The sequence below is a fragment of the Thunnus thynnus genome, chromosome 13, assembly GCF_963924715.1.
Source record: "Thunnus thynnus chromosome 13, fThuThy2.1, whole genome shotgun sequence".
NCBI classification, from domain to species: domain Eukaryota; kingdom Metazoa; phylum Chordata; class Actinopteri; order Scombriformes; family Scombridae; genus Thunnus; species Thunnus thynnus.
The window spans coordinates 6,848,522-6,873,434 of NC_089529.1; the positions used below are offsets into that span (position 1 = coordinate 6,848,522).

General features: G+C 39.9%; 3 protein-coding genes across 3 annotated transcripts; 2 read left to right on the forward strand and 1 right to left on the reverse strand.

Annotated features, from left to right (window-relative positions):
• Positions 1-25: 25 nt before the first annotated feature.
• LOC137195281 (unconventional myosin-XIX) lies at positions 26-12,078 on the reverse strand. The gene is made up of 24 exons (XM_067607518.1): positions 11,818-12,078; positions 10,377-10,524; positions 9,227-9,375; positions 8,643-8,756; positions 7,466-7,598; positions 7,314-7,383; positions 7,089-7,191; positions 6,696-6,792; positions 6,502-6,578; positions 6,314-6,404; positions 5,959-6,124; positions 5,628-5,701; positions 5,098-5,219; positions 4,759-4,872; positions 4,476-4,652; positions 4,253-4,390; positions 4,041-4,148; positions 3,858-3,928; positions 3,693-3,772; positions 2,847-3,010; positions 2,540-2,669; positions 2,112-2,197; positions 1,700-2,023; positions 26-1,590 (listed from the first exon to the last, which is right to left on the reverse strand). Exons 1-24 carry the CDS (start codon positions 11,875-11,877, stop codon positions 1,477-1,479), a joined length of 2,910 nt encoding a protein of 969 aa, XP_067463619.1. The 5' UTR covers positions 11,878-12,078; the 3' UTR covers positions 26-1,476.
• An 844-nt stretch (positions 12,079-12,922) lies between these two features.
• Positions 12,923-16,132, forward strand: pigw (phosphatidylinositol glycan anchor biosynthesis, class W). Its single transcript, XM_067607526.1, has 2 exons — positions 12,923-13,544; positions 13,973-16,132. Exons 1-2 carry the CDS (start codon positions 13,380-13,382, stop codon positions 15,467-15,469), a joined length of 1,662 nt encoding a protein of 553 aa, XP_067463627.1. The 5' UTR covers positions 12,923-13,379; the 3' UTR covers positions 15,470-16,132.
• A 939-nt stretch (positions 16,133-17,071) lies between these two features.
• On the forward strand, positions 17,072-23,764 carry ggnbp2 (gametogenetin binding protein 2). The gene is made up of 14 exons (XM_067607517.1): positions 17,072-17,177; positions 17,907-18,026; positions 18,452-18,532; positions 18,706-18,959; positions 19,150-19,248; positions 20,741-20,854; positions 20,967-21,176; positions 21,320-21,494; positions 21,602-21,790; positions 21,897-22,038; positions 22,178-22,303; positions 22,420-22,568; positions 22,653-22,865; positions 22,976-23,764. The coding sequence occupies exons 2-14, from the start codon at positions 17,934-17,936 to the stop codon at positions 23,177-23,179; spliced, it is 2,049 nt and encodes a 682-aa protein (XP_067463618.1). The 5' UTR covers positions 17,072-17,177; positions 17,907-17,933; the 3' UTR covers positions 23,180-23,764.
• Positions 23,765-24,913: the final 1,149 nt, after the last annotated feature.

Consider the following 24,913-nt stretch of genomic DNA (forward strand, 5'->3'; position numbering starts at 1 on the left):
AACAAAGCTTGAGTTGCGAGGAAAATTTAAACAAAAAGCTTTTATAAACGGACATTTATTTCAACAGAACAGTCATTTAAATATTAACATATTTCAAGTTCTTGTACATTGATCCCTAATGGTACCACAGACCAAACAGCTGGTTAAAGTATACAGATTCCAGATGATATACTGTCATAGTGTCCCTGACAAACATTTACATGACATTACAGCTGGTAAAAAGGAGGAATTATCCAGTCAGTAAATGAAGATATGCTAGGAGTCAACGAAGCTGTCCCTGTGGATAATGTGTTGGATCAGAAGCTAGGAGGCTAAATATCAGTGGTAAGTGTATAAGAGGTACTGCCCAACATGCATCATTTTTAGTAAAATCTTATAGTAACATAATTGAATATTTCAATTATGAACATCATAAAGCTTTATAGCTATAAAAACACATCAGTTAATACATACAACAGTGTTGTGTAAAAAGACTTTGGTATGTTACACAGTACAATGCTTTGGATTGCAGCTGATAAAGATTAGCATAGAAAGAGGATGTGCATGTTATAAAGACCCTTGATCAAATAAAGAGCAGCAATGTGAATAAACCTGGGTTCCCCCTTTCCCTGTATCACATCAGTGATGTTTGTTCTGGCTGTCTGTGAGCAGGTGTGTGGTTTTAATGTGCAATGTGCTTAACATGTGCAATACTTGCTTAATTACTTATCCCCCCCAGTATAAACCACACACAAAATAAATGTCAGATGTTGTGTTTACATCTGCATATGAATCAGCAGTGTGTTCTTCAACATAAATAATCACACTTAAATAAATACATATATTAACAGCCCATTTGTGATTTGTGTAGATTTTAAGAAAGGCACTTGTCAGAGGCCCAATACTTTGATCAACAGTCAAATGTTCCAAAAAGGCAACGATGAGACAAAAACCTGCAGTCCTGTCTTTTTAAAGGTGCTAAGATTGTGCCAGAATTTCAGTTCTCCAGATATGGACACAGACTAAAAATTACTGTTTGTCTTGTCATGTAGTAACATCACGATCACGACTCACATCTCATTCATGGCTTTCTGTATGTGGGACACATGGCACATGTTCTACAAATGGTTGACAAAATCTTATCTGTCCCATCTCATATGTAGCAGGGCAGTGGACAGTCTACTGACTGAGATTTTAAATTTGAGATGATTTTGGAGTCTCTGAGGCCTAAATAAGGTCAAGTTCACAGTACACTGTGTTATCTTACCTCCTGACACGATTATGCAAGGGTGCAGGCTTTCGCATCCTTGTCTGACACAGCGCAAGACAAACTTTGGCACCTTTAAAGTCAGTTAGAGATGTAAATGATCACTTTGAACTGTTCCATCTGTGTCAGATTACAGATGGCAGCTGCTTCACTGCTAAAGCAACTGTGTCAAATTATCCTTTATCTGTGTCCATGAAACCAGGCTTTAGTGTTATCCGAAGAGGGAACTCTTACAAAGTTTTCTCTAACAGGATCTCGTTGAACCCTGTCACCTCAGTCTTCTTCTCTGGTTGCCTGTCAGCATAGAGAAGTGGAGATCGCTGATAGTGCAGCTTTACAGACCCCTGAGTAGAAAAGAGGGAAAAAAAATCTCATGAGAACAATCCTAAAAAAACAAGCAACTGACAAAATAATTTAGGAGATTTAACAGAGCTGGTTTGGATGTGTTCTTACCCTGGGTTGAGCCCGTATGGAGGCAAGCCCCTGCGTGTACTGGTTGGTCTCCACCTTGTACTCCCCTCTCCTGGAGGGCAAATTCAGAGAGGCCATTACAGACATCATCTTCTGGAAACCAGTGGCCGTCAGAGACACGGTGATGGACGGGGCCGAGGCCAGAGCCAACCCCATGGGCCACCCTCGCACTGTGACAGGCTCCTGGATGGTGGAAAGCTGCACCGAGCCCCGTTCCCTGACAACAGGGTTCAGCTCTGGCATGTCCTCCTCCACGAGGTCCTTTGCATCATCCAGTTCTGCCTCCGCCAAGGATTTCAAGAGTGCCTGCCACGAGAACAAAACAGTCATTTACATATCATTTATATTATTACGTGTTACTCACAACTCCCTATGAAATGTCTCCAAATCTCACCGTCCACTTCCTCCAGGTGCCTTGGATGACTGCCGCTGCTCTGTTCCATCTCTGGACCTGCCTCCTGACAAGCCAAGACCGCACCACTGCAGGCAACATAACACATATTCAACATCAAACCAAGCAAGCATTCTGCAGGTTTGCACAGTTTGAAGCAATGTGGAGAGAAATGTTAACATAGTCCCATTCAGAGGGAAGTTTCAAGAGAACATCTGTCATTAACAGTTAATCAGATGAGCTGCAAATACGTGTGACAGCTTCTGTTGCTTCAGAAGGGATAAACAGTGTCACCCTACAAACAGTGTGTACAGACTCAGCCAGCTGGTTCCCGTTGGCCAGACAGTCAGGTCAATACCGGCAGACTCACACCGTGGGGGCGAGGTCGCTGAGCTGTACTGATCACACTCACCGGGGCATTAAGAGTTTACCTGCTTGGATCAGAGTGGCAGACTGCTGCCGGGCACGGCGTCTGCGCCGCTGGTGTCGCAGCCAGCAGCACTGAATGGAAAAGGCACACCGGGAGAGGATCTTCTTCCTCTGATCTTCCAGCAAATCTAGCTGTGGGACAGAGCCAGGCAGGTCAGTACTCCCGAAAAAGACCAGAGCTCTGATAAGTAACTGAACATTTACAGTCCCACTAAGTACAATACTACCAGATGTACATTTTTGAACTAAGTTATACATACATACACTTTCAATTATGTGAGAATGCCTGCGTGTATATAAATGACTGACCATCAACTGAGTGAGAAAAACTTTAGTCCTCCCACAGTGCACCAGTGAATTGTGTTTTTCCCTGTCAAGGTTGTGTGACGGACCAAAAGTTTGGTGTTGTAACACCACCCTGAGGAGCTTCTCCACCTCTTGTTGAAGAATGTCAACGATGTCAGTCTCCACATCTGTGACAGAAATAATGTCAAGAAATAGACAGAGTTAAGTATGAGCGTTGTAATTCAAGCAAGGGTTGAGCAGCATTCCAGCTATCTAGAGATTCAGTTTTACCACACAGCATTTGTTTGACAGTTTGTCAGCGTGAGAGCGCAGAGAAATCCATCAGGATCAACAGCACAGCTTCCACACACACTGATATGATTACTGTGAATTCATCGCATCTTTAAAACACTGATAACATGCAAGTGCATATGAAGACAGAGGAGATGTGAAGAGTTATGACAAAATATTTGACAGCACTCAGGATTAGTGAGCAGGTTCCTTGAACTCAAAAAGCAACAGAAGAGTGGGTCAAGGCAAATATTAGTTCAAGCATACATTAATCAAAAACGAGTAGAAACATGAAACAAGAGCAAAGCAGGCTCTGACAGTCAGACATGCACGCATTTACCTGGAAAGTTCATTAGAAGTTGCAATTTTTGTTAGAAAGTCCTGGTTTTTTTTTTTTATACACCACATTGAAAAGTCCCAAGGAGAGCAGAGAACTGAGGATCAGATTTACTAAGAGGACTAGTGAAGTAAAAGGAGAATAAACCAGCAGACCTAAAGAGAGGAAATAAAATCACTGTTTGCCCACAGTAAACATGCAAAATTTGACCTTCAGTGGATCCAGCAATAAATTGTACTTACCAACATTAGGAGTTCCTGAGCTGAACTTTGAATATTTTGAAATCAGTCCATAACGCTGAATGAAGCTTTTTAAAGGAATTCTGCGAACCAGAAATGACAAGTTATATAAAATCCAAGAGGGACACAGCAATAAATGAAGAGTTAAGCAAAGGGAAAACATTTCACCTTATTGGAAAGCCAGCAGCACTAATATGTATGGTCTCCACAATCCCACAGGCCTCCAGCTGCATGATCACCTGACAGCAGACAAGAAATATCCACATTACATGTAAAATTTTTCCCTTTTGTGGACATAGAAAGCATTGCTCTTCTAATAACTCCACCAGATTAAAAACATAGAACATCTACCTCCTCCTTTTTGAAGGTCAGCGGCTTGCAGTCTGGGTTTGGTTTGATGCAGCGAGTGTAGTGAGGAGTTGTGGTGTGGAGGATCCTCATCAGGCTCTCCAGAGAGTTCTACAGTTGGACATCAACATCATCAATGCCATGATTAAATCCTCCCAGGAGGGACTCTACATGCCCCAACAAGCTACTGTAACCCTGGTTCCAAAGGCACCCACCTTGAACTTGGAGACCACAGTGACTTTACTGAGCCCCTTGCTACTTGGGCTCTCAGTTTCCTTGTCAGCGAAGATCTGCTGAAGCAGGGGGTTTTCAGCCTTCTGAAGCAGGTTGATGAGCTCTGGTGGCACTGGGTCCTGTAACACAAAATCCAGTAGAGGATGAGAGGATGAATCTGTGGTCAACTGTTCTGAACACAGTTTAAAAGCTTTTCTTATGCACCTTGTTTTTCTCCACCATGCCCTGTATTTGGTAGTTGACTTTGCCGGCGTAATGGGCCACGGTAAAGTGTGGCTCCTTGCTGAACTTATCCCAGCTGATGTTGGCATTATCACAGAGCTCCTTCTCCAAACGAATCCTAAACGTCTTGGCGTCTGAGGTTCGATTAAGACGACTCTCCTAAAGGACAGGTAGGTGAAAAGTTGAATATCCAGTTAGTGTATAAAAACATATTAAATAATGAATGAATCAATGTATGTATTAAACAAGAGAATGAAATGCACACCTCATTAAGAAGAGAAAACACACTGATAGGGCTGCCCTCTATGAGGTCCAGACAGCTCTGGTTGTCTTGGTATTTGACGAAGGACCACTCCAATCCCTCTGACACATATTCCTCCTGGGAGAGGCACATATCAACATATATTCAAGTACAAAGTCCATTTTTAACACCATAGGGAGGCAAGATAAGCTGTTCGGTTTTCCATCAACAGAGATTTCATAAACACTTAAGAAAGAGGCCTCTTGTGTGTCTGGATATCGACACAATAAGCAGATTACCACCAGGGAATGGTACAGCTCTGCTGAGATCTCTGCATGGAAACGGAAAACCAAGAGACGTTACCTGCTGAGCTCTCAGATAATGGGCCACAAAGTGCTGCTGGAGTTTCTCGTTGGCGTAGTTGATGCACAGCTGCTCCAGGTTATTAATCCGGAAACACTCGAACCCGTAAACATCTAGAACTCCTGGATATCACAGAGATGAGAGTATTTGTATGTGAGCTTATAAAAAGAAGCTACTCACAGATATGAAGGCCTGCAACGAACACATTTCATTATCAATATATCTGATTATTTTCTCGATTGGTCTATGAAATATTTAAAAAAGAATTTCAATATTTTCCCAATTTCTTAGAGCCCACAGTGATGCCTTGTTTGCTTGTTTTGTCAGGTCCAACAGTCCAGAACCAGAAGAAGATATCCAATTGTTATATATGTCGATGAAAAAGCTAAAAACCAGAGACTGTTTGGGATTTTTGCTGGAAGAATGATTGAAATGATAATTGATTTTCTGTAGATCGACTCATCAGTGAATCAATGAGTCGTTGCAGCTCTACAGGTGTTCATTGTGGTGAAAGAAAAGAATGCTTGTACCTATGAAGTTGCACCAAGTGGATTTGTCAGCACATATGCTGTTGTTGATGAATGTAACCAGCCACTCAAATAATCTGTTGGGAAAAAAAGAACACATTTACTCCAAAAGATGGAGAACTTATAAGAAATCAACAGAGATAAACAGACATATCTCCCTCGCTGTGTACTGTAAGCAAAAAGGCATGATGGTTTCACATTTGAGTGTTTGATGACAACAGAGTCTTTGTACACAGAACAAAAACAAGCTCCAGTACGACCGGCACTTTTTCACACAATATTATCCCAGTCTGACAAGTCGCCGTGTTATTTGTTGATCAAATCCTCGTCTTACTGGGCATAGATGGTCTTGGCCAGGCAGTCTCTCCTCATGCTGCACTCGGCCTGGGAACAGGGCTTGAGCACACTTTGCTTCCCCGCCTTCAGTGTCCTCACTGTTAAACACGTCTGAAGCTCCTCAGCAGGGACGCGCAGCAGCTCAGCAGCCCTCTGCATGGAGTCTAAAGGAGCGGGGTGATGTCATGGAATTTATTCAGCAGCTTGACACACAGAAGTACAATCTGAATGACATCTTGAAATCCCTTGATCATTAATGGCAGCCTGACGTTTCTGATTGTGGAAAGGACTCAGTAACAGGATGTGATTGATAAGAGTTGTTTAAACCTCTGAAACTAAATCATATCAAATACCTTTGGACTGTTCCTCTAGGTTACACATTTGTGATTCGTCCGCTGAAGAGCAGAAATTCACATTCCCCAGCTGCAGAATCCCTGCTAATATCTGTAATACATCACAGCAAACAGAGGAAATTAAATGCTATTCTTAGAAAGAAAGAATGACATAAAACTAGATTAAAAGTTGATGATTAACACCTTACCCTAAATATTTGTCTCTGCCTTTCTGCATTAATGCCCAGATGAACCATCGCCTCAACAGTTTCATTGAAACAATCCTCTGTAAAACATTCAATGACCAGCAGTTACTTGTGAGAATCACTGTCAAAGAATAAATAAAATCTATAGAAAAGAAATGATAAAAAGTACAAAACACACATGAAAAATAAAAACTAACCCTCAACAGTTTTTTCAGCATTTGGCAGCCAAACAAAAAGTTGACCATGTGGCATCATCCACTCCTTTCTCTGCTCATCTGTGGCCCCTTTCATCATCTGAAAAACAATACACACTCAGCTCTGTATGAATGTTAATAAGAAAATGAAATACCACATAAACATCATTTGTGGGTGCTTTTCATGAACTAAGAAAAATAGCAGGTTTCAGCTTTATGGAAATGCATTTTTCATATAATTCAATATTTTTTTCAAATGATTTCTTTAGTTTAAGAAGTGAGAGATTTGTTAATCCTATGAAGGTGCACTCGGTCCTTCAGTTTATCTAAAAAATTATTCAAAATCACCACATTTGAAGATAAATGCTTTTCACTGGACGGGGTCTGTTAACTCACCTGGTAAAAGATGTGAAAGTTCCTTTCATTAGCTGGTTGGCAGGCCACCCTGGTCTTCTCCAGTAGATACGTTTGCACAGACGCCCCCACCAACATCTGACACCTTCATGTCAAAATAACACGTTGAACAGATTAAACTGACCGACATATCATACAGTTCCCTTTGGGAAAGTGAGCTGATGCTGTCTCATGTAATGACGAAGGGGGTGAATCACTTGTAAGTACCTGTCTAACTGGAGCTGGATGTACTTTCCAAAGCGACTGCTGTTGTTGTTGCGCAGCGTGCAGGCATTTCCTACATGGAGGGTTGAAAGTTGACTCAGTGACTGTCTGTAAAAGGTATTTTTTTAAAAGACACCAGGTATCAGTCCTCTTACCGAAAGCTTCCATGATGGGGTTGGAGTCCAGCACTCTCCTCTCTATCCTCTCCACTGTGTCCTGACTCTTCACCACCGAGGAGGAGGCCGCCACAGTGGCGTAGTATTTCATCAGGCAACGAGATGTCCATGTCTGTAAAGAAACAAATCCTTCATACACAACTGAGGAGTAGACCTCAACCTGACAAAACTAATCATTAGTCAACTAAAGATCCTTTCCACCCGTCCTAAAGCTCATTTTACAGATTTTTTTATTCTGTCAACATCCTCTGTTTTTTAATCACTGTTGCTGCTAAAAATGTAAAAAGACAAATCACCTCCTGTAGGTTAGAGGAGTTTAGTGCATTCAGAGCAGCAGATTAACTGGCTTGACATTGAATGTCTTTGTTATTACATCAGTCAGTGAAGTGCCAACAGATACAAACATCAAAACTGCCCTTAAAGACTCTCTCAGACATGTTTGAAGACATACAATATAATACTTACAATATTCTGCTTTAAATAATAGTTTGTGTCTGATTTTTCCACAAAAGGTTGAATTACCTAGTTAGATATTCTTAAAATGAAATCAATCAATAGAAAAATCCAGAATCTATGAATATGCTGATATTTCTCATTTCAAATCTTTAACTGCTGGACAAAAGATGTCTCCTACTTCACTGTAAAGTCTATTCTCAGTGTATTCAACTTTCTACATCACACTTGTGCAAGCTATATACTGGACCATGACTGGCTTCCAAACTAGTGATGTCACAAATCATGCTCCTAAGTACACATGTTAAAATCAGATTTAATTGAGTGCAGAGAAACTTTTCTCCTTCAGCAAATGAATGTGAAAACAGCCTCCTGGCGTCAAACTCAAATAGCAAAACACATTTTAGAGTGGAGGGTGCACTGAGAAAAGAACAATAATAAGAATGATGAACACTGTTTTGCTAATAAATACAATGTACAGTAATAACTTTCAAGGCATGAATCACGCAAAGACTTAAATTCTTAAACAAGCGAGCTTACAGAAGTGTAATCAGCTTAGTCCATCTACTGTAAACTGGCAAATATCCCATGAGTTGAATCTGTGGCACTGTAAGTAAAAAAAGCTACTAAACTGACATTAGCAAACCATGATTGATAAAGTTTGTTATGTTCATTCTATACTCATGTTAGCACTATGCCTTACCTTTCCTGCACCGCTCTCACCACTGACCACCAAGGACTGGTTGACCGGCTCCACCTGACCCTGCACGTTCCTGTAGGCTTCTTCTGCCACAATGAAGATATGTGGTTTGGACTCCTGTTGACAAATATACAGATATATTAATGTGCTGGTCATTCCTGGCTGCAGGTAGAGGTGCATTACTCTGAGTTTGACTATTTGACGATAGACAAGACAGGATAGACAAGGAACCGGAGGATTCATGTTTGAAGTAGTTAAACTGAGCAGAAAACAGCATGGTTGATGTGTTCTGCACTTTGTTACACTGTAAGGTTGGTAAACATCAGACATACTGATGAAATATTGATCGTTACTGATTTGATGACACACTTTTTTGAAGGTCTGCGTTATGGCATAATTTCATCCTGAAGGCCCAGGAAATAGACTTCTGTAAAATGCTAAAACGCTTGCAATGCAATATCCCCTCCCCACCCACACCAATGCTTGCACCACCATACATCTTCCCTCAATGTAATTAAAAATCCTACAGGGAAACATACATAAGTCAGCTGAATTACAGTGAGAGACTATTGTGACATTATAAATACCTGGGGCTGAGGAGCGCAGTGATACTCCTTCATCACATCCAGAGAGTACAGGTCTGGGATGGGCTGGAAGGGGTTGAGAGCCACCAAAGTGCAGCCAGCATTGGTGTAAAACACCTTCACTCTGTACCTGGCCTGCAGGCATTTCAGCACTAACGGAGAAAATCATTAAAATATAATTAGGCATAATCAGGAAAAAACAGAAGAAGCAGATATTTATAGATAACTGGATTAAAAATTAAATGACATTGATGGAAAGTTAAAAAAATGAAATTATCAAATTAGGTTATTATACTCTCTGAGGAGATGCCACATCATGGGTCATCAGTATAATCATTATCCAAACCTACATACCAAGCAACATAACAAACACAATCATAGGCAACAAGAGAACTAAATTCATCTGACCTGAATGGATTCTGTCGGACACACAACCCAACCTAGTGGTTCTGGTAAAACCTTTCAGTAAACCTCTGGATCTCTACAAAAGTCAGAAAGCTTTGGAGGAAAAGCTCCTCCATGCTGTTACCCTGACCTCTGCTGTTAATAAGTTTTATTTTCTCCCTTAGGCTGAAAGTAAAAGTACCTAGAAATATGAACCAATGACACTGATCACTTCTTACATAATGCTAATGACACTGCATTTTTATGTCAATAAATGTTTCAACAATGGAAAGTCAAAATGTTGCACACACTGTAGATAAAATAAATATAAAATAAAAGAATCTGAGGCTGGTTATTATTGTTTGTTGGGGGCATTCAGCAGAGTAAATCATGTCCTTGGTTCTGTCACTTGAGTGAAACTTGTTCTCTATCATTATGTGTACCACAGCGTTGTGGTAGTGCAGCAATCATTAATGCATTAATGCTGTGTTTATCAACCCCCACAGATTTTATCTTAATGTGGGTAAACAATACGCAGAAAATGCTGCAAACCAAGGTGACATGAGCTGGAAAACACTTTGACTATAAATAAAGACAAAGTTTACGCAACAAATCAAACCCTCACTGATATACAACGCTAGATTTGAAAACATCAGCTAACCAAAACTCCACAAAACTCATAACAGGTGACATGATTTAAATGTCACTTAGCAGCAACATCAGACATTATCACCACCTCCTCCAGTGACGTTGTAGCCCAACTTGTTACCTGTTGTTGGGGTCACTGGGTTGACTTTGGTGAGGTCATCATAAGTGTGGAGTTGGTCTTCATCAATGAGGAAGGCCTGAAGTTCTCCCTCCAGTGAGTCATCGAGGGACCGATCAGGTGAACGGGCTTTCTGGACAAATCCTTTCACCTGTGTAAATGAGGCAAAACGTGAGGCAAAGAAATTAATCCACATCTTGTAAGTGATGCAGAGTAAATACAAGGTGGAAACAATGGTGAAAATAACAAAAGCCAGGAAGAGGAGATATATGTTTTAAGTCTATTTCATTTGTTATTCCTGTGATCTAGAGCACTCCAAACAATTTTTAAAACATAAAAACCATCTCCAAATGTTGGGAAGCTGTCAAACTTCCCAGAGCTATAAAACGCCTAAAAATGTTCCATCTTTATGCAATTAAATGTTCAACTTTTTATTCTTGGCTTTGCTGTCAAACATCACAAATCAGATTACACAGGTAAACAAGCATTGGTTCTCACATCGCATGATATATTCATGGACACATTGTTTGTTTCAGAGGCCCATAGTCTTACATAACTAAGTGTTCTCTGCATTTTTGCAGAGCCACTAATTGCTGAATGTGTCATATGTAATCCATTCAATCCATGACAATCACTTTAGCCTGACAAATGGAAGTCTACTTTATCCCGCCACGATCACATGGCCAGTACCTGCAGTCCGCCTGAGGACTGTCAACAGTCTGACGTACTAAATTTGTGCAGACAGATTTAATCCAATACCAGGTAGCCTACATCTCATCATTCTGTAAGGCCATTTAAAAACATGTCAATAGCCTTGATGTCATTAATTTAACACCTTATACTACAATAATAACATCCTGAGTACACGATACATTACATACATACATACATATAATTGGCATAGCTAGTACATACAATTAACGCTAGAAAGTCATATGTTAATGCAGTATGTCATACTATGAGTGGCTTAAGAATAAAATAACACATTAGAACAGTTATTGCTAAAGTTATTTGACACCTTTTTGAATAGCCCTCGTCTGTAACGTGATGTTGTCATACTAATCTCAAGTCAAAAATCTGGCGGTTGCGTGAATGTTATTTTGTCTACTGGCAAACTGGCAACTATATCAGATATTATTTAGCTATTTGCAGCCACTGGTAGACACACAGTGTTACAGCAGTGTGTGTAAACCGTGTCCGTATGTTAAAACAGACTGAAATACTTGCTGCTTGGAGCACATTTACACGAACCTCACATTGTTAACGGTCACCGTTGTGCCTTTTTAATACTTTACAAGGGTTTAAATACGAAACAGCCCATTAGAGCTGAGAACCGGTACAGATTGATAAGGTTACTCCAGATGAAGTTTAACTTTAAAAACTGAAGTTTACATTTTACAAACCAAAAGGGGAAACCTCTGTCCCGTGTCCTAACTTAACTTACCGTCCCCACTCCACGGCTGTGTCCTGCTCTGCCGTTGCGTTGGTCGGTTGCAGAACTCATTGATTTTACCGTTAAACTCTGTCTGTCCGTCTTAAAAGTAAGCTCATATAAAAACTAGACCTAAATTCTACTGGAGACGTTGTTTCATTATTCTACCTCTCAGTTAACCTCAACTTTTTCCATTACTGTCTGAAATTCCTCAAGGACAACCTCCCCACTGCCTGTTACTACTCGCCCGACTGCCTCCCATCCTAGGATGGTGAAATCATGACCCGCCCTACTGTGCCTCTGATTGGCTAGTACTCGTTGTCCTCGTTGGTTGGGTTGGTTAAATTAGGCATGAGGAGTGTAATTGGTTAGGGTTAGGGTACGAATATCAAGGTAAGCCAATCAGAGGTAGAGTAGAGCGGGTTATGACTTCGCCATCCTAGGAAAAATATCGCCTCCCAAACTCCCAAACCACGCAAATATTCCTGTTCCCGCCCTCTTCCTGATGACTCACTGCCCTGGTCTACCACAAGGACCACACGGTTAAGGTTTGCCCTAAAATGACTCTTCAAAACCTTCACGCTTGAATTGCCGCTTAACTTGACTTAAAGTACGACACTTAACTTGTCTTCTTATTCACAGCTTCTTTTTAGAATTTTTCTGGTCCACCATAAAAGTGCCACAACTCCTGCTGAGGATGGTGTTCAGTCATTTTCAACAAACATAACAAATAAGGGGAAAAATACATTCCATTAACGACAGCTTTGACTTTTTTTTAAATCTAGAATAAAATGTTCTTTAATTGATTTACAATCCCGAATTTTGATCATTTTTAACTGTAGGATTTTTTTCCTTATTGCCCTTACTCATGGTAAACTGATTTTCAGTCTTATTGCTATTTCTACCTATTTGCTGTGGTATACCTGCTCAGTATTAAAAAAGTCTCAAGAAAACAATAATCCAGTATGACAGTGGACATCACAGAGTATCATAATCCTGAGTTTCACTCATTTTTACTGTAGCATTTTTTTTCTTATTGACCTCTGAACATGGTACAGTAACATGAAATTGTAAATCATATATTGCTATTTCTGCCTATTTGCTTCCACGTGCTCAGTATTAAAAAAAAAAAAACCTTAAGAAACCTATACTCCAATATGATGGAGGACATTACAGAGTATCATAATTCTGTATTAACAAAATTCACTGTAGCATTGCTGTGGTATAACTGCTCAGTATTAAAATGCCTTAAGATACCAATACTCCAGTATGACAGAGGACATCACAAAGTATCATAATCCTCAGTTTCTTTTTCTTATTGCTGCCTATTTGCTGCTTTTCCAATGTCAAAGTTTTCCTTTTGTGTCCCCAAGTCCGCACATTGATTGTCATCCTACATTGATCAGTTGTCAGAAATAGAAATTGATCCAGAATATTTATATTCGTGATCTGGAAAATAATAGGCATACTAATGTTATACAAATAATATTTATTCACAATATTTTGAACAAGAAAAAAAAACAAAACTGAAGTCCCGCTTAGTCGGAAGTTGCCAGTAATCCGAGCAGTCTTGAATGCGACATGTGACCAAACGCGGATGTAAGCGACGCAGCTATCTCACGTTACTGAAGGCATCATGGCAGGTTAGGGCCGGTGTTTCATGCAGCTGTAACAAGCAATGCTGTAAAACAGGTATTTGTGTGAACCTGCATTCCCCTCACCCAACAGACTACTCCGTGGTGAGTACTGCTAACAACGGCCTTCGTAACGTCATTTAACGTCGCAGTGTAGATTAGAGAAGTCAATGGACTTTGCTCGTGCTGAGTGTTATAGTGATACAGTCTACTATCAGGAAAAGTGAAAATCCGTCCGGCAAAGTCACTGTTTACATTGTTCTTTCAATGCTTTTGTGCGGGTAGGCCATTGATTACAAACAACGACTGCTTCCACTTATGATAAGTTTATGATAAACACATCGAGATTTAGACAGTTGATGTAAAGAGGTGACACCTGAGTTTAAACAATTTATATAGCTTTTATATTCCTGTATCTGAAAGTGTACCCATATCCCTTTAAAAAATCACCATGGGTGTTGCCATAGTGTCCTTACATTTTTCAGGTTTCCAGTGTAATTTATGCAGTGAATAATGATTTGTAATGTTTGCAGGCCATGTCTCAGAGGGACCAGAAGGAAGCGTTTGTCAGTAATCTCAATGGCACCAGTCTGGAGGAGGTGGCACTGGGCTCATTTCTCAGCCCGCTGTGCCTCATCAGCAGAGGACTCATTTTGATCCTCTACCATCAGGCCAAAGGGAGTCTTCCTCTGCCACATCCGCTCATTTCTCATCTGCTTCTGGACTTCCTTGTGCTTATCCTCCCCCTCGTCCTGTCATGTACCATCCTGAGCAACATTCTTCACCAGGTCATCTTGAGCTTAATCTGTGTTTCGGCTTGTGTGATTTTCTATATCTACCGTACCAACAGTCATCCTGCTCGGCACCGGCAGTCCACTGTCAGCACCTTCCTTCAGAGTCACGTTCAGTTCAACCAGGTTCCCTTTGTGACCATCTTTAGAGTGTTTGTGAATGTGAAAACAGCTATCAGCATTCTCGCCGTAGACTTCAGTGTCTTCCCAAGGCGATACGCTAAGACAGAAACCTATGGGACAGGTGTTATGGACTTTGGTGTCGGAGCATATGTCTTTGCAAATGCCCTCGTCTGTCCAGAGGCACGGAGGAAGAACATCTCTGGATCCAAGATGAATCATCTCTCTAAGCAGCTCCTGTCTGTCTGGCCCCTGGTTGTTCTTGGTATGGCACGGCTAGTGAGCGTCAAAATGACCAGCTACCATGAGCATGTGACAGAATATGGCGTCCACTGGAACTTCTTCTTCACACTAGCCATCGTGAAAGTTGTGGCTTCAGTGCTTTTAGTCATTTTACCAGTCAGCCAGTCCTGGGTCTTCGCCCTTCTGATCGGAGGACTTTATCAGTTCGCTCTGGAGACGACAGGGCTCAAGGATTTCCTTATCCACAACAATGACAGAGAGAAGGACTTCCTGCATGCTAATAAGGAGGGCATATTCTCTGTACTGGGCTATGTAGCCATCTACATGGCAGGAGCACAGGTTGGACTCTATGTGATGCAGCCGAGATCCCAGGTTAGAGAGTGGCTCAAAGCACTTTTCAACATCATGTTGGGAAGTCTTGGGCTTTACGCTGCTTTGTACATATGTCAGACCTTTGTGGAGCCAGTCTCTCGGCGCTTTGCTAATTTACCTTTCTGCCTGTGGAGTGTTGCCCAGTCCCTGTTTTTTATGTTCTGCCTTGCTACAGCTGATGTGGTTTTACTGTTTTCCAAAAGAACATCAGGCTGTCACTTGCTGCCGTCATCGTGGGATCTGTATAAAAAGCAATCATCAGATTCAGTCTCTGACAAAAAGAGAGATGAGATGGACAGAATGTGCCTCATTCAAGCTGTCAGCAAGAATCAGTTGTTGTTTTTCTTGCTTGCAAATGTCATGACAGGATTGATCAACTCCATCGTGAACACACTTAGTTGTAGCGATTTATTTTCAGTGTGTGTTTTGCTGTCGTACATGTTCATGAATTGCATTGTAATATATGTTTTACATCTCCTTGGAATTACAGTCAAATTCTGGTGAAATTGAATTTGTAAAACTATTCTGAAGGTTTTTGTGGAGGGCTAGAGTTGGGGAGTTGGGGAGATTTAATGTTGTAAGAAGATACCATTGCACATGCCTTCTTTATTTATGAAAATAAACATGTCTAGATAAAATGGTACCTCTGAATCAGTGAGGACTTGGACTTCAATATAACGTGAACCAAATGTGCTGTTAAATGTTCTTAAATGATTTGCCTTTGTCACAAAACCAGTCAAGTTATTGCAGCTAAATAATGCATTCAACTCGTCAGCAGTAAGTATAAGCTGTTCATGCACTCATCAGAATGGAAAACTGCATTTAAAATAATGCAGCACTTGAACAAAGCCTGTATTGTTGAACTTTTGCTCTTCTGTATATACTGTATATATTCTGTTTTTTACTTTTTGCTTTCTTAATCTCTTTCTGGTGTTTATTCCTCTCCTGCTTATTTCATTACTCAGTACAGTTCTGTTTGTTGTAGATGAAGTTTTAGTTTCTCATCCTAACATCACTCAAATATCAGTGACATGTTTACACCAAACCTCAACTAAAAAAAAGGGGGTTGAAATCTAATACCACTAACATAATTTATATATACTGTATATATATGATGAATGCAAAGAAACAAGCAAATAAAAAATAAGCTGTGGAAATGCTTATGGCTCATTTATTCATTTCAAACTAACTTTTTTTTATCAAATAAAGATGTTTTATTAACAAGTGGATTTATAACAGCTTAGCTTGTATGAATGAGGATTTTTCTCTTTCTCAAGTAAAAGGAAATCGTTAATTATGAATAATACTTTTGCAATTGGACATACTGAAAATATCTGAAGGTTTCCTCAAAATAGATGGAGGGTCTTTTTGTTTTTGTTTTGTTTTTTTTTAACTTCATTTACACAATGGAATTTACAACATATTTCCAACAACAGTAACAAGGCAATGTATGCTCGAAGTAGTGCACAGCTCATAATACACCAGAATTATATATAGGGAATTCAGATCCTTTTTTTGAGTATACAAAGTAATAATAAATGTATAAGGGAATAACCCAGAGAAGCATAATTAATAAACCTGCTTCTGTATTTGTTTGGAATAATCTGTATATTGGTATAGACTGGGTAAAAAAACAAAACAAGGTTATTACCCAGGATTTTGTTGTTGTTTCAAATAAGGTGCAAGAGGTATCTCTGAAAATATTGCACAGGTGTTATCCAGTTAATTCAGTTATTGTAAAATATAGGCTAAATGTTAACCCTCTTTGTTCCTTCTGTCACCACACACATGAAACGACAGCTCATCTTTTTTGGGACTGAACATTTAAAATTACTGTCTAAAAATATATTATTAATATTATTTCTTTTTGCAAATTTGCAAAAACAGACACCCAAACTTACTGTCTTCATGTCCTATTTAAACACACTAAAATACTGCACAAACTCTAAAGCTGTGAAAGCTAGAGTCATATTTAATTAATTTGATTTGTAATTAATTTAATTTAATTTAGTTTATGTTTGCTTTTTGTTTTTTAATTTCTTTATTGGTGTAAATAGATGCATAGTGCGCCCCCTGGAGGCTGAGCACATTACGTCAGCTACTACGTGCGTAGTGCAAAGGTCAAATCAGTAATGCAGATTTCGCCACCGTAGCAGCCTCACTCACTGTCGCACTTATTTATTTTTGTTTAAAAAGGAACTTTCATAAGTGGGTGAGTAAAGACAATTATGAGGTTTTTGACAGAGGCACATTTAAGTAGTTCGTCAAGGTGACAGATTATGGTCAGTCTTTTAAACGTTAGAAAGAGAAGCTGATAAAAGTGACAGTCGCTAAGTAGCCCAGTTCAACTTTATGTAAGCCGTGTTCGAGGTTGCTAACGCGAGCTACAGCGATGCTAACAAGTGGCATCGACAGGGCAGAAACTAACTATATCAACACTGCACTTTATATTATTTGCCAAGACATTACACACGTCAGTGTAAGGGTGTATAGCGTGACTGAATTTCTGCTTCCTCGTATTTCAAAATCCTACTGGCAAATAAAATGAGCTAGCAGGCTAACGTTAACTGGCTCACCGCCGGTTACTTTATCCTGCCCAGCAGACGGACGTTAGCGTCATTAAACCTGTTTTCATAACTGGAAGAGTGTAAGAAAAACCTCCTGCCAGGTGATTTTACACCATAAAATAATATACTCTCGTTTCCCAGGTTGTTCTTGCTAACTTAGCTGTCCAAATCTGGGTCAAGACAAATCTGTACGTTCTGCAGCCGTGTCAGTAAATCAGATGGTGTCGGTGTTATATAGCAAATGGTTTGGCGTTTAGTACCGCGTTTTAATGTCAAATAGTCTGTCAGATAGTATTTATTGTGGTGACAAGGTGATGTTGTGGCCAGTATTGATTTCAGATGTGGTCATTCGGTCTCTTGTTTGTAATCGGCAGGAAAGCTGCACCACATTGAGAGAAACCATGGCACGTCTGGTCGCGGTTTGCAGGGAAGGTGAAGAGGACTACCCGTTCCTCTCCAGACAGATCCCCCTGTATATTGATGATGGTCTCACGGTAAGTAAGCTTTCTCATGTGTATGACCACAAAGGGATGTCTATGAAAATCACAGATGTGAAAGGGCTAACACAATCATAGGCCACATCTGCTCCGTAACTGACCAAAACCAAAGACTTAGTCATTACTAAGTACAGACCTTTATTAAAATGTTAAAGGATAGGCTCTTGAAAGTTATACTGTTCATACTGTACAACACAGTAAAATAATAGATGCTTGCCAGGCAATCAGTGTCAAGAACTCTTAAGTGGCCGTGGTATAAATTTCAACATTCTTGACTCCTAATAAATGATGCATTAATAATGTACAAAGTGACACTGGATATTTTCAGAGACGTGATCATGTCTTGTGATACTTATCAGCACGGCTGAAATGAGAATTTCAATAATGTACATTAACAGTTTTATATTCTGTCTTCTTGCCAGATGGTAATGGAATTTTCTGATAGTGTCATGGATGTTGATAGACACGAAATTAACAGTTCTCATTGGAAACAATTTTCTGAGGTGAGTAGTTTCAATTTTACACATTATGTCCCTTCCTTAAATGTACTTAAGCATGTGATTTTTTTTTTTTGCTTTTTCCCTACTACTACATTCACAAGCTTGAGTTGAAAAGGGTGTAGGTTTTCTTCATGTGACTTATCAGCAAAGCTGTAACGGATGTATGTTTCCTTTAGTATCACTCCAAGTTGAAGCAACAGGATTTGAATATCGCCCTGATGGTGACATCCAGAGAGGTGTACGGTGCATTATCTCAGCTGGTGCCATGCGTGGGTTGCAGACGAAGTGTGGAGCGCCTTTTCTCCCATTTAGTGGAATCAGGGAACCCAGCCTTGGAGCCACTGACAGTGAAACCCACGGGCATGCTCTCTGTCACCAAGGCCTGTTTGGCAGACGTTAAGAAACTCTACACCCTCTTCTACGTCCACGGGTAAGATACACAGAAATGTGTTACTTTCATTCTTACTGCCAAATTTATACGTGGGAGATACTTGGGTCTACTCAGGGTTTGTTTGGATACTGTCGAAGGATAATTCTATACCAGTTTAAAACACTGTAAATGGACATCTTACACTGTTGTATTTATATCAACTCTTAAAAATATATACATATTTTTGCAGGTCAAAGTTGAATGACATGATTGATGCCATTCCAAAAAGCAAAAAGAACAAACGATGCCAGTTACACTCCTTAGACACACACAAACCTAAACCTTTGGGGTGAGTAAAATGACTATTTTCATGTGTTTTCCTCATACAACTGTTATGTTTCAGTTTTTTTCTTTCTAAACAATATCCAGGATGTTTTGAATGTTGTCTTCTATCAAACCATAATGACGGCAGCACAGAGTGTTAGGTTTTAAGAATGACACTGTTAGAGGAGCTGAAGACAACAGATGTAGCATCTTCTTTGCCTTTGGACAGCTTGTGTCACCCGTAGGTAGAGGCAAGTCTTTAAACAGACAGCTTAGCTCTGTCACCAGCCTCCAGAAGGTCTGTGTTTTAGGCCAGTCATCTGTGTACCATTAGATGGACAGTTGAGTGATCTATACAAAAATATGCTTCACCTGGGAAAGTTGTTCAGCCTTTTGACTGACAAACTTAAAACTGAACAGAAACCAATATGGGGTGTTTGAGGCTCTCTGGGGGGTTGCCTCAGTGTGGTTGTTAGAGCTTGTTGATGTGTACAGCTTTCAATCACGTTTGTAATTTTTACTAAGAATCGTGTAACATTTTGTAGATCTAAGAAATACAAATTTTATTACCTGTGGCTAGTAGTGATGGGAAAAGCTTATACACTCATACTTATACACAACTAATATATAGCCTAGTCTCATACTCTATATATGTGCTTGTAACATTGTTGGGAATGAGAGCTTATTGCTCGGCAGAGTGCTTTTTCTAGTGTCATTTTGGAATCAGAAAACATTCCCGCAGTTAAGAGATGCACTTATGTACATGTATGAGTTTTCTCTATTAAAGCAGATTAAGACCCCAGTTACACAAATGTTTTTTTTTTATCATCCTGTGGTGATTTTTATAAATATTGGGGACCTTTCAGTAGTTGATAGTTTGGTTTATATTCAGATTTGGGAAACAAAACAGACTTGTAAAACTGAAAATTATACTGTAAGTTCTGCAGTAACGTTTGGATACTTCCATCTGTTAGAAATCCTTAACCTGTGCTTGGAGCACCTGGAGTTCTTCTCATGGTGGGGACATACAGCAGCAGTTGCATGCTTTTAAGCCAGTGTGTACATTGGAAATTGACTATGGGTTGTTTCTTTTTTTTTTTTCTTTTTTTTTTTCCAAACAGACATCAGACATGTTGGCTTTGTTTAGATGTAGTTAACATAGTGCAGCATTTAGCAGCTAAAGAGCAAGATATTTTCCTCCTGAATTAGTGGAGACCAAAACCAGAGCTAGAAGGAGAGTGAATCTTGGACTTAAATGCACCAGGTGGCCAGAAACATGACTCCAAATGAATGATAATGTTGCTCTGTATCTGCTGCATGTGTAATTAGGCAACTGTTTGTTCACAAGTTCAACATATCAGCCTGTAAGGTGATAGATAATATGTCAGTGTTGTGTTTACAGCTTGTTTCCATTGTCCCCAAGCGGACAATAATCAGTTATCGCAGGTTTAAGAGATGATAATTGTGCTCTGTGATGCATTTTGTTGTAATAATTAAGCAATGATAATTGTTTACAGTGGAAGCTGGATGGACGTGTGGGAGCTGATGTCTCAGGAGTGCAGGGATGAGGTGGTCCTCATTGATAGTGCCTGTCTCCTAGAGACGCTGGAGACATACCTGCGTAAACACAGGTAATGTGACTGTCATAGCCTTGATTTCCAGAATGCATTTTTTTTCTCTTAGATTTTGTGTTACAGGTCTAAAAGGAACTGCATTAATTGCATATTACTTTCTTGTCCACAGGTTTTGTACTGACTGTAAGAATAAAGTGCTGAGGGCATACAACATCCTGGTAGGAGAATTGGACTGCAGTAAAGAGAAAGGCTACTGCGCTGCCTTGTATGAGGGACTGTGCTGTTGTCCTCACGAACGCCACATCCACGTGTGCTGTGAGACTGACTTCATCGCTCACCTCCTTGGCCGAGCAGAGCCTGAGTTCGCAGGAGGCTATGAGTAAGTAAAATTTTAAACAGTCAACACTGCAGAGCTCACATTCTCCATTGATCAAGTCAGTTTGAGTCATTTTCCTTCTTGCCATGATTCTTTCAGTGTATTTATACATCCAGTTGATGTTACTGTTTGTTTGTTTTTTCAAGACGCAGAGAGAGACATGCCAAGACCATCGACATTGCGCAAGAAGAAGTCTTGACCTGTTTGGGCATTCACCTCTATGAGCGGCTGCATAAGATCTGGCAGAAACTACGAGCAGAGGAGCAGACCTGGCAGATACTCTTCCATTTGGGAATTGATGCACTACGTAAAAGTTTTGAGGTACATACCCTCTAAGCCAGTGTGTTTATGGTATTACTTAGAACTGATTTATCAGAGGATGGAGGCATTATGGCGCTGTGATCATGTATCTGTTACCATATCCCTAGATGGCGGTGGAGAAGATGCAGGGGATCAGTCGGCTAGAGCAGTTTGTTGAGGAGCTGTCTGAGGAGGAGAGGGCCAAAGAGCTGAAACAGGAGAAAAAGAGACAAAAGCGAAAAAATCGACGCAAAAACAAGTGTGGCTTTGACATATCTGAACAAGAGGCAGAGGACAAGGAGAAAAATCTGGATGAGGTAAGAATCTAAAGCTGGCCTTACGCGTTTTTTAAGACACCTGTGTTCATCCGCAGCTTCACATCTGTTCGCCTGTATTAAAGTCAGTAAATCTGGTATGTTGCAGGGTTCTCTTGAGTGTGTGGAGGACAGTTGCAAGGCCTGCGGGAGCCATGAGGAGGAGGAGGAAGAGGAGGAGGCCGGCTGTGAGGAGAGTGTCACCGCCAATGGAAGCCCATCCTGTAGCTGCCCAGACAACACCAAACAAGGTAAAGATTCACACAGACATCACCATATAACATTAAACCTGTATATGCATGAAGGTCACTGCATGATCAAAATTAGTCTGTCTAGTGCTTGAATGTAAAGACAAATAATGAGCTGTAAAAAAAACTGGTGTTTGTGTAGATTTATCCCCCCTCAGCAACGGTAGTGACTGCGGTTACTCCTCAAGTATGGAGGGCAGTGAGATGGGATCACGGGAAGGCTCTGACGTTGCCTGCTCTGAGGGAATCTGCAACCATGACGAAGCAGGTCAGGTTTGAGCAGCTCTAAGATGCTGAGGACTTTGAACTCTGAAACCATTTCAGAGTCTTGTAAACATGCAGTATAATGTCGTTTCTCACAGTGTGTTTTTGTTTAACTTTAAGGAGAAGACGCCAACGGCCATCACTGCGCTGAAGACAAGGAGGAGGACGGAATAGACAGTTGTGTGGACTGCTGGCCGCACTCCGAGGAAAAGACTCAGTGCAAGAGTAAAAAGAAGAAAAAGAAGGGCAAAGGTTTCTGCAATGAACAGGTGAGAGGACAAACTACAGAATTCACACATTGTATGCACAATATTTAACACTGTATACTAATCAAAGTATGCAAATTTCTACAGGGACAAAAAGTCGAAGGTTGTATGTCAGATAGGAACAAAACGGGCCACAATCCGCCATCATCACACACTTGCCGAACCAAAGAAATCTTTTCCTCCTTATGTGGTGATACATTTGCCAGCATTGCCCTACGGTTACCATGGACAGTACATCAGAAGAACCTCAGCCTTAATGCCAGGCCTCCGGAAGCAAACAGAAGTCTTGTGGAACTTCTGGTAAGTGAGAAATGTAATAATCAAAAATACACCTTTTGAACCTCTCTGTCAATTTTTTGAGTATGATTAATGCGCTGATTGACTGTATTCCGGTTGTGTTTTTAATACAGGATGATTCTGAAGCGACTTCAGATGAAGAAAACTTTCTGACAGAGGATGAAATCCAAGCGTTTTTAGAAAGAAACCAATCCTTCTACACCAACCGTCACCAGTACCGACAGCTCCTGAAAGAGAAATTCACCAACTACTGCCGTGCCACTGAGCGAAGTAAGCCAGTCTGTGGCAAGTGGTTTGCCACCACCAGTGTCAACTAACTGCACTAATGACATCCTCCCCCAGGAAAACACTCATGACCACTGGTGCAACATCTTTAGAAAAGATAAAATTCTGAAGTATGTTTGTTGTCTTGTTCGGTCATTTTTCCTTTTTAAAGTCAATGTGATTCTTACTTTCTGTTGATCATCTCTCTCTTTTTCACTTGTACACCAACACACTTTTCCATCTCATTTCTTGGCCACGTTCTCACCTGTAATTGTTCTCTTTGACCAAGCCTAGCTATTTGTTGTTGGTCTTCTGTAGGGTTGTTGGGTAAGAGCACAGTGGAATCTGTAATCAAGCTTTGCAAGCTGTGACATTAGGAATACATTTTAGGAGTCTTATTTCATGTTTTCTTTTTCTTTTTCTTTTTTAAATATGTTCTGTTTCTACCGTATTCTGTTTCTCTTTGGTGACACTTCAGTGTAGTGGTAAAGGTTGTACCATTAAATGTGTACAGAAATTCTAAATATAAAGATTTTACAGAGAATAAACATCCATTTGTAATAAGGATTTGGGTGTGATGTTAAGAGCGCAATGTGCAAAATTTACTAAATAAAAAATATTTATTAATATGCATTATATATTTGTTGTTTTTCATTTACGTCTTGATCTTAGAGAGTTCTCATTCTTTGAGCCGCTGGTCCTGACCTGTTTAACTCTGAACAAATAGTATGATTTAAAAGGCAGGTAGTGAGTCTAGTCCTGAGGTAAGAACATTGTTCAATTAATATCTCCATTTAAGTTTGTAGTTTGGAACAAGTTTTTGTCCTGAAGGATTTAATTTGGTTAAAACTTTTAATGTCAGTAATGTAGCAGGGATAGACACTGAACTAAATAGTCCATGGCCTTATATTTTCTAAATAGTCTAATACTAAAATATGTGAAAAATGGGGTCTTTCATTTACTCAGCCAGAACCAGATGTATATCTGAGACCAATACATTTTTTAGTAATTGTAAATGTAAGTGAATGATGGAAAAGAAAATCTCATTCACTCATCATAGTACCTGGAGCAAAGTTCAGCAACTGGGTGGAGATATTATTACCTTCACTATCTATTAGAAATGTCAGTGTTCCCAGTTCAGATTTAATTAACCACTTGGAAAAGAGATGAATATAACCTTGATATTTAATAATCTGATAAAGTAAAATTTATGATAAACTGATTTAAATTGTAGGACATTATACCATGTGTAAAAATTGTGTATGCTTCTGTTTTAATCCTTTGTTGCCACACCTTTTGGATCTGAAGACATCTCAACCCTAAAATATCAGTTGGAGCTCACTGCATTACAGGATATCTCAGCTATTACAACATATTAACTTTGATTTTCATAGATATAGTGCATTGTAAAACAGTTCAAATATTCAGACTGATATGACAGGTAGAATAAAAACTATGTCATTAACAAAGGTTAATGAGTACGTTGCGACTGCCCCCATGTATAGGGTCAGTTGCAACACCTGATTTCTCTTCAGATGCAAATTATGAGTTTATTATCATATGTAGACATTTAATTAATGATGTGGGCACTAAACTGACATGAATTCAATCTATTAAAATTGTGGTGGTCTACTGTAAATAGTCTCAGAGTAACTGAGTAAATGCGTGTTGAGCAAAAGTGTTGCAACCGTCCCCGTCCTGTCTTACTTCACGTACTTGCGCTTTTTATAATGTTTCCCAACAAACTTTCAAGTAAAAATACTTGAAAGCAACACGCAAAGCACCTG

Bases quoted from the DNA above. Each gene is read 5' to 3' on its own strand.
- LOC137195281 (XM_067607518.1), bottom strand. From the start codon at position 11,877: ATGAGTTCTGCAACCGACCAACGCAACGGCAGAGCAGGACACAGCCGT. The intron at 5,702-5,958 runs GTAAGACGAGGA...TTTTCCCAACAG, and splicing joins GCCAAGACCATCTATGCCCA to ATTATTTGAGTGGCTGGTTA. The intron at 5,220-5,627 runs GTACAAGCATTC...TGTGATATCCAG, and splicing joins CACTTGGTGCAACTTCATAG to GAGTTCTAGATGTTTACGGG.
- ggnbp2 (XM_067607517.1), top strand. From the start codon at position 17,934: ATGGCACGTCTGGTCGCGGTTTGCAGGGAAGGTGAAGAGGACTACCCG. The intron at 21,177-21,319 runs GTAAGTAAAATT...TGTTTTTTCAAG, and splicing joins GAGTTCGCAGGAGGCTATGA to ACGCAGAGAGAGACATGCCA. The intron at 22,039-22,177 runs GTAAAGATTCAC...GTGTTTGTGTAG, and splicing joins CCCAGACAACACCAAACAAG to ATTTATCCCCCCTCAGCAAC.
- pigw (XM_067607526.1), top strand. From the start codon at position 13,380: ATGCGACATGTGACCAAACGCGGATGTAAGCGACGCAGCTATCTCACG. The intron at 13,545-13,972 runs GTGAGTACTGCT...TAATGTTTGCAG, and splicing joins ACCCAACAGACTACTCCGTG to GCCATGTCTCAGAGGGACCA.